This window comes from Nanorana parkeri, unplaced genomic scaffold (genome assembly GCF_000935625.1).
Source record: "Nanorana parkeri isolate BGI_ZX_2015 unplaced genomic scaffold, ASM93562v1 scaffold971, whole genome shotgun sequence".
NCBI classification, from domain to species: Eukaryota; Metazoa; Chordata; class Amphibia; order Anura; family Dicroglossidae; genus Nanorana; species Nanorana parkeri.
Window position 1 is genome coordinate 76,192 of NW_017307239.1, and position 14,259 is coordinate 90,450.

A 14,259-nucleotide genomic window follows, 5' to 3' on the forward strand; every position below is an offset into this window, starting at 1 on the left:
CTAGTAGCGGAGAGAGTGTTCATCCAAGTGTCTAGTAGCGGAGAGAGTGTTCATCCAAGTGTCTAGTAGCGGAGAGAGTGTTCATCCAAGTGTCTAGTAGCGGAGAGAGTGTTCATCCAAGTGTCTAGTAGCGGAGAGAGTGTTCATCCAAGTGTCTAGTAGCGGAGAGAGTGTTCATCCAAGTGTCTAGTAGCGGAGAGAGTGTTCATCCAAGTGTCTAGTAGCGGAGAGAGTGTTCATCCAAGTGTCTAGTAGCGGAGAGAGTGTTCATCCAAGTGTCTAGTAGCGGAGAGAGTGTTCATCCAAGTGTCTAGTAGCGGAGAGAGTGTTCATCCAAGTGTCTAGTAGCGGAGAGAGTGTTCGTCCAAGTGTCTAGTAGCGGAGAGAGTGTTCATCCAAGTGTCTAGTAGCGGAGAGAGTGTTCATCCAAGTGTCTAGTAGCGGAGAGAGTGTTCATCCAAGTGTCTAGTAGCGGAGAGAGTGTTCGTCCAAGTGTCTAGTAGCGGAGAGAGTGTTCATCCAAGTGTCTAGTAGCGGAGAGAGTGTTCATCCAAGTGTCTAGTAGCGGAGAGAGTGTTCATCCAAGTGTCTAGTAACAGACCCTTTAGTTTTATTTACTGTGATCCTGACCAACACCTTTTGTTGAGTCTTCTCAATGCTATATCAGCTGCAGCAGCCCACAGAGCGCTCTGAAAGGCCCAATCTCAGATCGGAGATAAGATGGTCACTGCTGAAGCTTACAACTGTTTTTTACACCAGGTGTTTTTTCTCGCATAAATAAGCGCAACAAAACGCTCCGCACATAAATTCCTATTAATTTCAATGGTCCTTATTCCCACCTAGGCCTTTGGTCACAAGCTGCAAAGTGCCTGTTGCTCAAAACAGTTCCTGAGCTTCTTTGGGGTGTTTTGCACTGCGTTTGACTTCATAGACTTCAATTGAAAAGCCTGAAAAATGTGTGACACAAGCGTATTGCACATTTCGCTATTCACTGCAGACTGCAATGTCTTTGATCTGCCAGCCAAGTTGCGCTAATGTGTAAAAATGTGCAAAAAAACTAGCAAAATATGCTAGGCAAAAACATGCGCATAAAAAAGTGACTGGAGGCTTACAGCAGAAATATAGTACAGATCCACAATTTAGAAAAGGCTATCCTGGACTACTAAGGCTGCCCTGTTATAAAATATGGAATATTCAGTGTTTGTTCTTTCACTTTGCTGTTGCTATTTGTTTTTTTTAGGCCGAAGGAACCCATATACCAAAGAGGATGGGCAGGTCAATGCAGAGAGGTTGTGAACCAGCATCTGTGTTGCAAACAAACCCACACATTAATCAAACCAGAGACAAAGCTATGGTCGCAGAGCAAGGTAACATATGCTTAAAGTAGAGGTGCACCGAAATGGAAATTTTAAAACCGAAACGAAACCGAAATAAAAAAAGTCAGGCCAAAACCGATACCGAAAATGTTTTTTATTTTTATTGTTTCAATTTTTTAAAATTTTTTATTTTTTATAAACTTTTTAATTTTTTTATATTTTTATTCATTTTTTTTATTAAATATTAATCACTTTCTTTTCTCCTCGCTGGGACAGTGGGGAGAAAAGAAACCAGGGATGCACCGATGTATCGGCCGAAACTTGGCTCTTTCGGCATTATGCCAAAAGTGCCATTTTCGGCCAATATGTTTCGGCGCCGATATATCGGGGCATCCCTAGCTTAAAGGGTTGCTCTAGTTAACAACTATAGTTATATAGCGAGTGGTTATTGTCCATAAAACATTTCAACTATGTAAAAATCAAAAACTCCTGTTTATAATAAAGTTCCTTACAATCTTTCTCATTTTGAACAGCCTCTTACGCATGTTGCTTCCCAGAGGATGCAAGGGGGTAGATCAGGACTGTGCAAATTTAGCAAGGGCAAGGAATGTTCCTGTATTTACAGAATTACAATATCTGCACAGATATCAATGGCAGAATTTTTGTCCAAGTTTAGGCTTAGCTGTTTCCAGCTGGGTTCCTTGCAGATTGATGATTTTACACAGTAAGGCGTCCTTCTGTTTTATGGAAAACAGAAGTGCTATGCAAGTAGACTGTGTATTGCTGTGCTCAGATTGTGAGCTTCACTAAAGTGTACCTTTAGTCATTTATACATACACTACAACTTACTGAGGACCTCTGTCAACTGGCTTTTGTTCATCTCGGACAGGTTTTACATTCCCATATACCAGTCTATAGGAATGCAGAACCAGCTTGAAGCAGGTCAGAAGGAGGTCACCAAGCTTGACCTTTACAGTAAAAGTTGAGGTGTGCATAGAATTTCAGCTGACTATATTTATGGATCTACTAATCTTTTTCATATGCAAGTTCATTGGATAAGAATAAAATAAGAAAAGGCTCCAGGGCTGCCTGGTTATAGCAGACTTTTGGAAACTAGTGATTTCATAGTTGCATAGTATTTGAGGTTGAATAAAAACGCAGGTCCATCAAGTACAACTGTTGTATCCTTGTAGTTTCTGTGATTTCTGGTCTTACTACTCTGATTACTGTCCTGATTCCTTGTAATCCTGAAATCTGTCTGTTTGATTTGTTGGATGAGGAGCCATGGCCTTGATGCACTAGAATAGAGCTGCAGCTAACGATTATTTTCAAAATCGATTAGTTAGCCGATTATTAAGTTCGATTAATCGGTTAATCGGATAAACAATAAAATAACGTTTAAAAAATGGCTCCAGTGATGGGACTACTAGTTTGTATTGAGGTTGTAGTCCATCACAGGAGCAAGCTTGGAGCGGTGGAAGTAAAAAAGAAAAAAAGATAGTGTGGTGTGCAATATAGTTAAATGGAAAGTGTAAAATTATACAGCAATGAATGCAGAATGGCAACGGTTATAGAGGACTACAAAACCCAGCAATAGTACATTATACAGCGCAATGCAGAATACCACCAGCTATAGAGGAATACAACAAATCCCACAAAATAGTACATTATAGCTGGTGGTATTCTGCATTGCGCTGTATAATGTACTATTGCTGGGTTTTGTAGTCCTCTATAGCTAGTGGTATTTAGCATTGTACCACTTTATAATGTATTATTGCTGGGATTTGTTGTACTCCTCTATAGCTGGTGTTATTCTGCATTGCACTGTATAATGTATTATTGCTGGGACTTGTAGTCCTCTATACAGCGCAATGCAGAATATCACCAGCTATAGAGGAGTACAACAAATCCCAGCAATACATTATACATACATTGTATAATGTATTGCTGGGATTTGTATTCCCATGTAGAATATACAGCACAATGTACCATCAGCTATAGAGAAATACAAATCCCAGCAATACATTATAGAGCACCATGTGTGGGAAAGTGCAGTCTTCCAGCAACTTGCTTCTGAGATCGGACCTGTCTATCGGCGATTGTCATCCCCCCACACCTGCTCCTCCTTACTACATCTCCCCGCGTCCCTGTGCCGATCGTGGATGTGGATGGGCAGGAAATATGAGGCGTGGAGGAGGTGCGGCGTGTGGAGCGTGGATGCTAGCGGGTCTGGTAGTGGCGAGCGTGAGGAGGAGGTTGCCGCGCACAGCGCGTGGAGCTCTTAACAGGGACAACTGATTGGAAGCCGATTAATCGATTATTATTGAAAAAGTTGACAACTTTTTGAATAATCGATTATAATCGATTATGTCGATTAGTTGTTGCAGCCCTACACTAGAATATTTCTAATGGAAACGTTATTTATAGCCCACACAACTATAGCTACCAAGTGGATGAACCCCTCTTCCCCCTACTATTTTTCAATGAAAACATCATGTAAATCAGTTGCCTATGTGAAAGTATGTATGGGAAACATAACTGCCCCAAGAGTTATCGTGATATTTTGGACCCTTGGTGTAACTCCACACTTCTGTTGGATTCCAACTACGTATCTGATTCACCATTTTATTTTTATCGCTATTTACTAGGGATGCACCGATACCGGTATTTTGGTACCGAGTACCGAAATTTTTTTTATATATCATTTTGTCTTAAAGTATCATTTTAAGACAAAAAAAACCCCAATAGTAATATGTTATAGGCAGTTAAGCGTATGTTACATTTGTTCTAAAATGTAGTTATCCATTACTGAAGAAAATAATGCTCAACAGTAAAAATATTTGTAACATTATATGAGGGTACATTAGGGGAAAACAAAACATCGTTTTCTAAATGTTCCGTGACTGATGAGCGTCTCTTCCCTGACAAATATCCTGTTACGCTGAGCAGGCATCTGATAAGGGTGAAGGGAAGGCTGATTTATGTGGGTTTGTTTGTGCTATCTTCAGCATATTGCTGGGTGGTCTTACATCCTTACCACACTTCACATACTAGTCTCAGACATGGGTTTAACCTGGGGGAGGAATGCTTGCCCTCTTCCTCGCTCCTATGGCAGCTGATGATCTCTTCCGCCCACTCCAGCTCTGGAATGGGCTCTTGCAATCATCATGTACAGTGCAGGACCTGCAGTTGCCTCTGTGTCCTGCGGTGGATGTGATGATGTCGGCATTGGGGTGGCCACATGTGCAGGACAGGAGGAGCGGCGGAATAGGGCAAGTTCTTTTCTGCATCACATGCCCCTAGACATGGCAAAACAAACAGTAATTAGGAATATACCGTCAGCTTTTTTTTTTCTCTAAAAGCTGATCAGCTTTTTATCTCATTGCACAGCTTTTTTTTCCGAAGGTGGATAGTATGTGAAATGGTTAAAGATTGGGTTTGTGTGTTTTTTTGCTTTGTCCAGTTAGGGAGAGTTGCATTTGTTTTAATGGATGCTATTGACAGCCAAGCAACAAGCATTTCCAGGCGCAGAGATCAGCAATGCCAGCCTACAGATTTCTTTTATTACATGTTTCCTATAAACTATCCGACTACAGTTTCTTACTTAAGCAATCTTCGGTTTACTACTTTAATTCACATTGTTAAATTGGAAATGTGTATTTTTTTGGCAGTTTTAATCAGAAAAGAGATGAATTGCAAATAATGGTTTCTGCTTTTAAGGTAAAGCTGTAGACAACATGCAATGGAGCATTGACCCAGGGGCGGACCTTTCTCAGTATAAAATGAATGCCACTGTGAGGGAGGATGAGGTGAGTTCCATTTAAACCGATGTTTCAGGTGTTCTTTCTTCCCTGCTAAATCCATTTAAACTGAAAATTGTCAGGCAGATTACATACTCACCATGAGCTGAGATGTCATGGGGGTTAAAAGAGAGCTATGGCCAAAACTTTTTTGGCGTTCTCTATTGGGTCACAGGAGGACATTTACTAATGTCCTCCTGTGACCCAAAACTCAGCAAATAGTGGGCTATTGCCTGCTATATGCTGACAGCGCAGAGCTGGGCTGCAGCTGGGAAGGATCCTGACAATATTGTCAGGATCCACCCAGCTACCTGATTGACAGCTGGACTGTGCTGAATAATACAGTTTGCAAAATCCAACATGAAACACTCGCCTGGCCCTACCATTACTGCATTCTTTTATATGGCTGCACAACTGTCACATTGGCATTACAGGTTTGTTCAGCCGTGAAAGGCTGGGCTTTGCCCATCTGGAGTCCCTATCAAATTACTATGTGAGCTGTCTTAGGGGACAAAAGTACAGGCTGCCCACAAAAACAATAGCGTTCAGGAGGTGCTTCTTGATGATCAAGACTATTGTACTTCACATCAACTCCTCTGAACTGCAGAAAACAATTTGAGGCTCCATTCTAGTATAACCTTGGCCTACTGTTCTAAAGATGCCTTTATAAAGAGGAGCCTTTTATGTTTTTGACTTATTTGTTTTTTACATCTTAAAGACACAGATTTTCAATTTTATTTCAACACACACATTGATATTTCCAGCTATGGTGCATAGTACAATACAGGAAACCCCTGATGCTTCAAAAGAAGGGGGACATATAAGGCTCAATTCACAAAGCTTTAACGCCAGTCTAATGATTTATAAGGGAATTTACTAAGACTGGAAGAGACAAAATCTGGAGCACCTGTACATGGCAACCAATCAGCTTCCAGCTTTCATTTTCAAAGCTTAACGGAACAAACTGAAAATAGAAGCTGATTGGATACTATGCACAGCTGCTCCCGATTCATTTTGCTCCAGTTTTAGTAAATTCCCCCCAATATTTTCAGCCATCCATTTGTAATATTCAAATCTCACTACTCGGATAAAAATAACTTACATTTATAAAAATAAGGCTACTTTTCCTGGAAGGTTAGCTTGATAAATTGAGCCTATAGTCTATTAATTGCCCCAGGCACTATGCAAAAGGTAGACCAATTCCTTCCATGTATAGATTAAGGACATACCCACTTTAGAGAGAGCAGTATCAGTTGAAAAATGTGTATTAATTGAAAGTCTCTCAGATGGGGCATTGGAGGCTGCTTGGATAAGCAGCAAAACGTCTTCAACAAAATACAGTAGACACTGGTGGAACTACCAGGGTCGCAGCGGCCGCAATTGCGACCGGGCCCTGGCGTTCCGCCTGCTTACAGGGCTGGAGAAGCTGTCACACTAGTCCCGTAGAATGTGCTGCAGGCACCGCCAGGCAGCACACTCTGCTGACTTATTATAATGTATTGCTGGAACTTGTAGTCCTGCATAGCTGGTGGTATTCTGCATTGCTGTATGAGGATTATACAGCAATGCAGAATAGCTCCAACTATGTAGGACTACAAGTCCCAGCAATGCATTATATTTTTAAGTAGGGATACACCACTCCCAATAATGGGTATTTTTACGAGTACCCATACTCGTGAAAATGCTCCGATACTAAACGCAGATACCGGTGTTCTGACGATAACGCCAACCTAGTCGAATTTGCCAACCTCAGCATCTGTGCTTGCGCACAGACCAGTTTTATCGAGGAAACCGGGATTTATTCACAAAGTATTTTGTTTAAATTGTTAATTGTGACCGTTAATAATATTCCATCCATCATTTACTGCCATGGACGGCATAATATTGACGGTCACAATTAACCATTACAAACGAATACTTTGTAAATGCCGGTTTCCTCGTTAATCCCGTCTGTACGTAAGCGCAGATACTGGGTCGGCGTTCTCCACAGAACACCAGCGCTTGCTGGGGACCTTGGCAGCCTTCTGTTAACCATGCGGTGCCATGGCGGTGGGGGGTTGGGGTGGCCCTTCATGGTTTCTTGCACAGGGGCCCTGAAGGTTCTAGTTACACCTCTGACAGTAGAACAAGTCCAGTTTGATGCGACTAACTACAATCCGCTATACCATGACCAGGAAGAACCTTCACAGAGCATTATCCATTTTGATCTTTGTTTAGGATGGGAGCCAGCGTAATGCAGAGGTTGAAGATATGGATTACACATATGTCAATGATAGTGTGCTGTTGAAGATGAAAAACCAAGAGTGTGCAGACAACAACAGTACATGTAAGTGCTTGCCTTCATATCTGGTGCTGGTGGTATAAGCTTCTCATACAATAGGAAGTTAATTTTTCACCTTAAATGCAGCAGCTGAGGAACAAAAAGGTCATGACAGCTTCACAGAAATGTTCGACAAGACAGAGTATGAGGAATATGTGTCCTATACTCAGGAGTCCTGCCCTTCCCGCAGACTGGATGTAGAGGAAGAAGGTGATGTTTTTACACTGCCAAAGAAAAGGCCTCCCAATGATAAAGGTCAGCACGAACGCAAAGACTGTTACAATGGTACTTACTATAAATTAGGTCCACAGTGGCTTAGTGGTCAGCACTCATGCCTTGCAGCACTAGGGTCCTCGGTTTGAGTTAATGGCCCTCTAAAAAGCTAAATCTGTATTCTATTTTGTGTATAGAGTTTTAAAATGCTGTACTGCTATACAATCTTTTTCCGAAAAGCTACAATGGAAAGCAAAGTTAGGATTCTGCCATGGAAAGATAGAGACATGGGGGATCCCATTGAAAAGATCCCTGGTGTGTAGATATTTGCAGCAATTCTAACCGGGAAACAGGAAACAATGAGCCTTGTTTATCAAAGTGTCTGAAATATGAACTGTTCCAATTCTTCACCATTCTATGCAAAAGGGTGAAGGATGAAGAGTACTGAGACGGACAATGTTTTTTTTTTTAATGGTCCAATTGCTGTTAATGCAATCCCTCCCAGGGAGCCCCAGATGGTTTCTGTGGGTGCTTCTTAGACATTGGGTTGTCCCCTGATCTAGCTAAATATGACTAGAACAGGAAATTGTCATTGTCTATGGACACCTTTTAATCAAAAGGGCTTTTTCTGTGAATCATGTGGTAAACTAGTCATGTATGTAGCAGGCAGTGGGCAGATGCAATAGCCAGCCTGCTATTGGCTATTGCAATTTGAAATATCCAATAGTAGGCTGGCTATTGCTCCCAGCATTAAAATAAAAAAGACAAAAAAATGTAAAAAAAAAAGTTAAATGAATAAAAATGCAAAAAAATAAAAATGTATAAAATAAAAATAGAAAACTTATTTTTTTTGTCATTTTAAATAAAACATTTTTTTTATTTTACATGATCTTCTGAACAACGGGAACAGACAGCAAAACAAACGTGACCCTTCCCTATGCTATCCAAAACTAAAAAATTTTTTTTTTGCTCGAGTTACACTTAAAAAAAATGTACCTGCTCCGACTTGCATACAAATTCAACTTAAGTACAAACCAAGTCCCTATCTTGTATGTAACCCGTGGTCTGTGTATGCATTTGATTTTGCACAGTAGAAGAGCATGTAGGCTGGTAAATGCAGTGGCTTTCTTCCATCTGGAATATGCTGATAGATTTTTGTCCTCTTTATCAAGTTTCCATGTGTACTAAGTTGGCCATAGACATGATGTTTGCATCTTCTGATCTGGCTATTTTTATGTGTATTACATAACCATGTCCTTAGTACCTGCGGGCAGCCCTTTTTCATCAGCCATCTTTAAATGCCTTGCCCAGTTACTCTTCCCCTAATGAGCTTGAGCTGGCTATTGCTGCTTACTGTCTCAGTAGACACAATCTTGTATGAATGGTTGAACTAAGCATACATGTTTATGGGGCGGTCAATAACTGGCTTTACCTGAAGAATTGTACCTGACTGCTCTCCGCTGTGGTCAACTCTACCTCATGCTATATAAAAACTCATTTTTATTTTCTAAAACTCTTTAAATAGCAGGTATCTGGCAATGGAAAATTATGTATAAGAGATTTGTAATGTTATTTATTTTAAAAATGTTTATTTGTAGAGAATCAAGCCAAAGGAGCGATTTACCAGAAACAGAAGGCATACGTGGAGCCTTATGTGCAAACCAGTGAAAGGTAACCTTTCCACTAAACAAGGCCAACTTGACTACATCTGGAGTAGGAAGGCATTGGACTTTATGTTGGCTGTAAAATGTGTAACTGATAACTGTGGTGACACAACAAATTCCATCATACATTTGCCTCTGGGAGTCATGCCTGTGGCTGTCAGTCTTGCAATTCCTAATGGAATTTGTAGTTTCACAGCAGCTGGAGGGCTGAAATTTACCTACAATTCAGAAATTAATCTAAGGAGACTCTATGCTTAGGCTAATCTTTTTTCGCCCAATATGATGTTCTGACAAGGATCGGCCATTTACTAGCATACCTTCTTTGTGTAAATTAGTAGGTAAGGTTGAATAAAGACACAGGTCCATCTAGTTCAACCTATGCATGATGTATGTATGTGTATATTTTTATGTATATTTATATATGTGTGTGTGTGTGTGTAATATTTTGCTCTAGTAGTTCCCGTATCCTTGTATATTTAGTGATCTAAGAAACCCATCTCAAAGTTTCTAAAATTCATCAATGCTATCAGCGGATACTACTATTAGGTCCCCTCTTAAGCGCCTCTTTTCCAAGGAGAACAAGTTTAACTTCTGGAGGTGATCTTTGTAACTCAGGCCTTCCATCTCATTTATTAATTTTGTGATTACAAACATTCTGGCATTGTAAGCAAGAGATTTTCCTACTTGGTGGAAAGTCTTTTTGTTGCCTGGGTAATCCTTCCCCCTTTTCACTGAGAAGTTGTGAAATTCATGTACTGCTTCAGTCAAATGGGTAGGTTTTGTGACTACAGTGACCGTTACCAGGGGAACAATTAAGAATAGGCAAATGCATCCCTGGCCATTGTTCTATGGAGAGATCTGCCCTGTGTTTGGCAAGTGAGAGTGGCAATCTGACAATGTATATGTGAATGGAAACTGAGCACTGTATTTTCTTTGTACGTTTTTCACTGCTGTACACAAGTGTGTGGGAAATGCATCACATGTTTACATTCTATTTCCATTTTATAATTTGCGATAAAGGTCCTGCTGATGGTGAATATAAATATTTTCTTGCCTTCATCTTTAGAAATAAGCCTACAATGGATTTCCCTCATATTGAGGTTGTGCGAAACAAGGAGGAGAGGAGAAAACTGCTTGGCCACACTTGTAAGGAATGTGAGCTGGTAGGTAGCAGATCACTGCCTAGGGGAGGCTGTGTGAATTGTTGGTTTATTCAGGTCCTTTATTGGTGAACAGGCTCCTAATTCCAGGCTATAGATATTACTGAATAGCAAAAATCATCTTCCATACTATATGCAGTGGAACCACAAGTCATTCACACATAGAACTGTTACCGCATACTCTTCAGATTCACCACAGCCCTGGCAAAGAACCACAAGGAACGCAGACATGTAAACTGGTATTATGTTTATTAAATACAATACAATATTATATCGAGCGCTAAATGCCCAATGCCCAGTTTTTTTTAAGCTACAGCTAAATGCCAAATCAGATTTAGAAAAATACAAATTATTTTTTGCTAAAACAAATGTATTTGTAATCCAAATCCTAAATATATGAATTTGGCTCCATATTGCACTCCATTTAATTGACGGACTCAAATTCACAAACAGTTGGGTTATACTGCTGCCTACAGGAGGTTGTGACACTGGCAACAGAAAAGGTTTACGCCAGCCCCCTTATAACCTCTCCTCTACCCAGCATGTCTCTGTTTTTTGCCAGTGTCCTAGAAAGTTGGATGACTTTTCTTCAGCTCTTTTAAAACAAAAGTATAACTGTTTTTGTTGCTAGCCTTCTTTTCCTCCTGGAGTTTTTTTCCTGTCTTCTGTCAAGATTTCTCTCTATAGAGCTACTTGAGCTGGTCATTGTTTCCTCAGCATTACTGTTTGTTCGCAATAGAGTGCTTTCCGGGTTCAGAGCCTCATCTGAGACTCCTGAGAGTGAGGCAAACATTTACCCTTTGAGAAGGGATTCGTAAACTGGTGGTTTGTGCCCACTGTAGATGCAGCAGGGATCCATGTTAACATGCCTATCGCTCACCTTTTGGGACTTCGCTGACAGTTCAATTCTCTTCTTAGATCCCAATTTGGCTTAACTGGTTTGGCCCTCTGTTCTGTGTTGGTGGTAACTTTGATATTTTACACCATGTCAGAATGGGTGGAATCCCTTAAGGAGGATCCCCCCACCACAGACATGGGCCCCCATTTTAACAAGCAGCTGTGGAAAATGTCTGGTCCCTCGTGCTTTAGTTGTGGCGGTTTGTCACAAGCCTCAAAACGTGTCTCACATGGGACTGTTGTCTGTACAAGGCGTATGGCGCTCTGGCTGTGTGTGGGATGCTGGGGAGGCATCCAAGTAGCATCTTTTTTGTTCAAGGTACGAAGTGTCTTTGCCAGAGCTCGCTATAGCTGTAGCTCGCTATATACTGAGCTTTGGGTCACGGGGGGAGGTTAGTATATGTCCTCCCGTGACCCTTAAGAGAACTATGGGAAAAAACACTTACCCCATAGTTCTCTTAACTACTAAAACCACTCCAAGTAAACATGACACACATGTCTCACTGGGCTCTTGGAACTGCAGAGATGCTTTTGGCACCACTCTATCTATTTTTAATCAGGGTCTCTAGAGTTATATGGGTCTTTTTAGGCCCAGGCGCACTTTGGAAAATCCTATGCCATTTGGCTCTATCTAGTGGCTGTACAGCGCAGCAAATCTTACACACTTTGCTGTGGGAACAGTTTATAAATGAGCCCCTTTGTGATAACTAGGGATGCACCGATACTAGTATCGGTGCCGATGCCAAGTATTTGAGCGAGTATTCGTACTAGCCCAAATGCTCCGATACCTAGCCCGATACTTCCTGTACCAGGAAGCCGGGCAGCGTGAGAGAGCATGGAGCCGGCTTCCTGGCCAATCAGGAAGCCGGGCAGCGTGTAATGACTCGCTGCCCGGGTTCCTGATCGGTCGGGAAGCTGGCCAATCAGGAAGCTGGGCGCCATGTAATGACGCGGCGCCCGGCGTTCTGATTGGCCAGGAAGCCGGCTTCATGCTCCCTGATTGGCCGGGAATACAGTGATTACAGTAACACAGGTTTACCTTCAGAGAGGACTGATACAGCCATGCTAAAGTAGGACTATTACACTCACATGTGGCAGTATGGGGTAATTGCTTATGAAGTTGAAAGTGTAGATCTGCCTTATTTCTATGAGAAGATATAATGCTGGAACTGGTTTTGTCTTCCATATAACCAGTATTATGCAGACCTTCCAGAGGAAGAAAAAGCTAAGAAACTGGCCAGCTGCTCCCGGCATCGTTTCCGCTACATCCCACCAAATACTCCAGAAAATTTCTGGGAAGTGGGCTTTCCTTCAACTCAGACCTGTAAAGACAGAGGTGAGATGTTTATTACACAATCTACACTTTGCTTAAGAATATGAATCTGTTATTCATTGCCAAGCTTACCTCTAACAGCTAGCTTGTTTTCCCAACTAAAGCTAAATGAATAACTAAACCTTGCCTTTCTTCCAAAGGTTACATAAAAGAGGAAATGTCTCCCTGCCAGCGACCGCGAAGACGACTTCCATACAATGCCATATTTTCTACCAAAGGCAAAGAGCAGAAGACCTAAAACCACACACATTCACTTATGATTTAGAAGGGAGAGATGAGGATAGAAATACAAGTGCTGCCATTGCTGAATAGTTTAAGGTGCACATCAAGGGGATGACATCTTTATCCTGTCTTTACTTTTAAGTCTCCGGACTTATAACATGAGTACATGCCAGATGTCCCAAAACCTCATTGGTTGCAGGCTTGTTCTAGGATAGTAAGGATATGAAGCATGCTCCTTCAAAAACAAATCAACAGTCACTACTCCTATCCTAACTAGTTCCTTTTTAAATCTGTCCTTCCAAAACAATACTCTGCTCCATTTGTAATTAGTAGCGCTGTAGTTCAATTTGTATTTGCTGCCATTTTAGAGTGGGACCTGTAGGGTCATTTTAGACTCTGTAAGCCTATAGGCTATATGGCTACATATATATATTTGGGTAGCTCTTTAAGCATACAGGAGTCCTGTTGGTATGCTGTGAATTGCCTTGGTCCAGCTTATTCAGTGGGTCATATAATCCGATAAATGTTCACTACTTGTTATGTCTTTACTGCTTTCTGCCTGGTACAGAGGGTTAGGGTAATGGCAAATCACAGTGTATTTTGTCAGAACAAAATATCTGCAGTTATATTTAATATGTATATTTTGACATTTTCTATGTGAACGTTCGTGTTTTAGCACCTTTTATAAATTTTGTAGGGTGCTGTGTTTGCACTGGATAATTTAAATACACACAGCATATGTAATTGGTAATAAAATGTGAATTCTCTTTTCAAACATTTCATTTTCCCTTCTCTTTTTTTCCAGACTTAGAAAGCCTTTTTAGTGTCCATGCACATGGGCATTTGTTTTATCCACTTGATTGAATGATTATCAGGAATAGATAGGGAAGGAAAAAACTGTTATTCTACCATGCATAGCCATGAGTGAAAATGTGAATGACGCTAACAGTTTTCTAAGGATCTGTTATTACCAAATTGAATGCACAGTGGAGGAATAACATTCGAAAATTTAGATTTTCCTCGTATGCAGATATGCTAAAATGAATGATGCGTACAATTTTCTGTGTGTATTGTTTCAATGGACCTAAAGTGTGCCAAAAAAGTTACATGTCCTATTAGAAAAAAAAAAACAAACCACATACATGTAAACTAAAGAACGGGATTTTTGCTTTAAGGCCCCGTTCGCACCAGGATGTTTCATTGCGTGTTTTTTGTTTTTCTGCGCTGAAATGCATGCATGAAATCCCATGTATTCCTATGGGGGCTGTTCACACAAACTCGCTGAATCACGCGTCAAAACGCACCCGGTGTTTGAAATAGTCCCGGAGTTCCTT

General features: G+C 41.0%; 1 protein-coding gene across 1 annotated transcript in view; it reads left to right on the forward strand.

Annotated features, from left to right (window-relative positions):
* RBBP8 (RB binding protein 8, endonuclease) overlaps positions 1–13,065 on the forward strand; it is a 51,967-nt gene extending 38,902 nt beyond the window's left edge. Inside the window, exons 12-19 of the mRNA XM_018566743.1 lie at positions 1,241–1,367; positions 5,037–5,125; positions 7,334–7,436; positions 7,527–7,691; positions 9,248–9,320; positions 10,380–10,476; positions 12,565–12,706; positions 12,844–13,065. Coding sequence (XP_018422245.1) covers positions 1,241–1,367; positions 5,037–5,125; positions 7,334–7,436; positions 7,527–7,691; positions 9,248–9,320; positions 10,380–10,476; positions 12,565–12,706; positions 12,844–12,941 — 894 coding nt within the window. The 3' untranslated portion in view covers positions 12,942–13,065. The remainder of the gene's footprint in view (positions 1–1,240; positions 1,368–5,036; positions 5,126–7,333; positions 7,437–7,526; positions 7,692–9,247; positions 9,321–10,379; positions 10,477–12,564; positions 12,707–12,843) is intronic.
* The last annotated feature ends 1,194 nt before the right edge of the window (positions 13,066–14,259 follow it).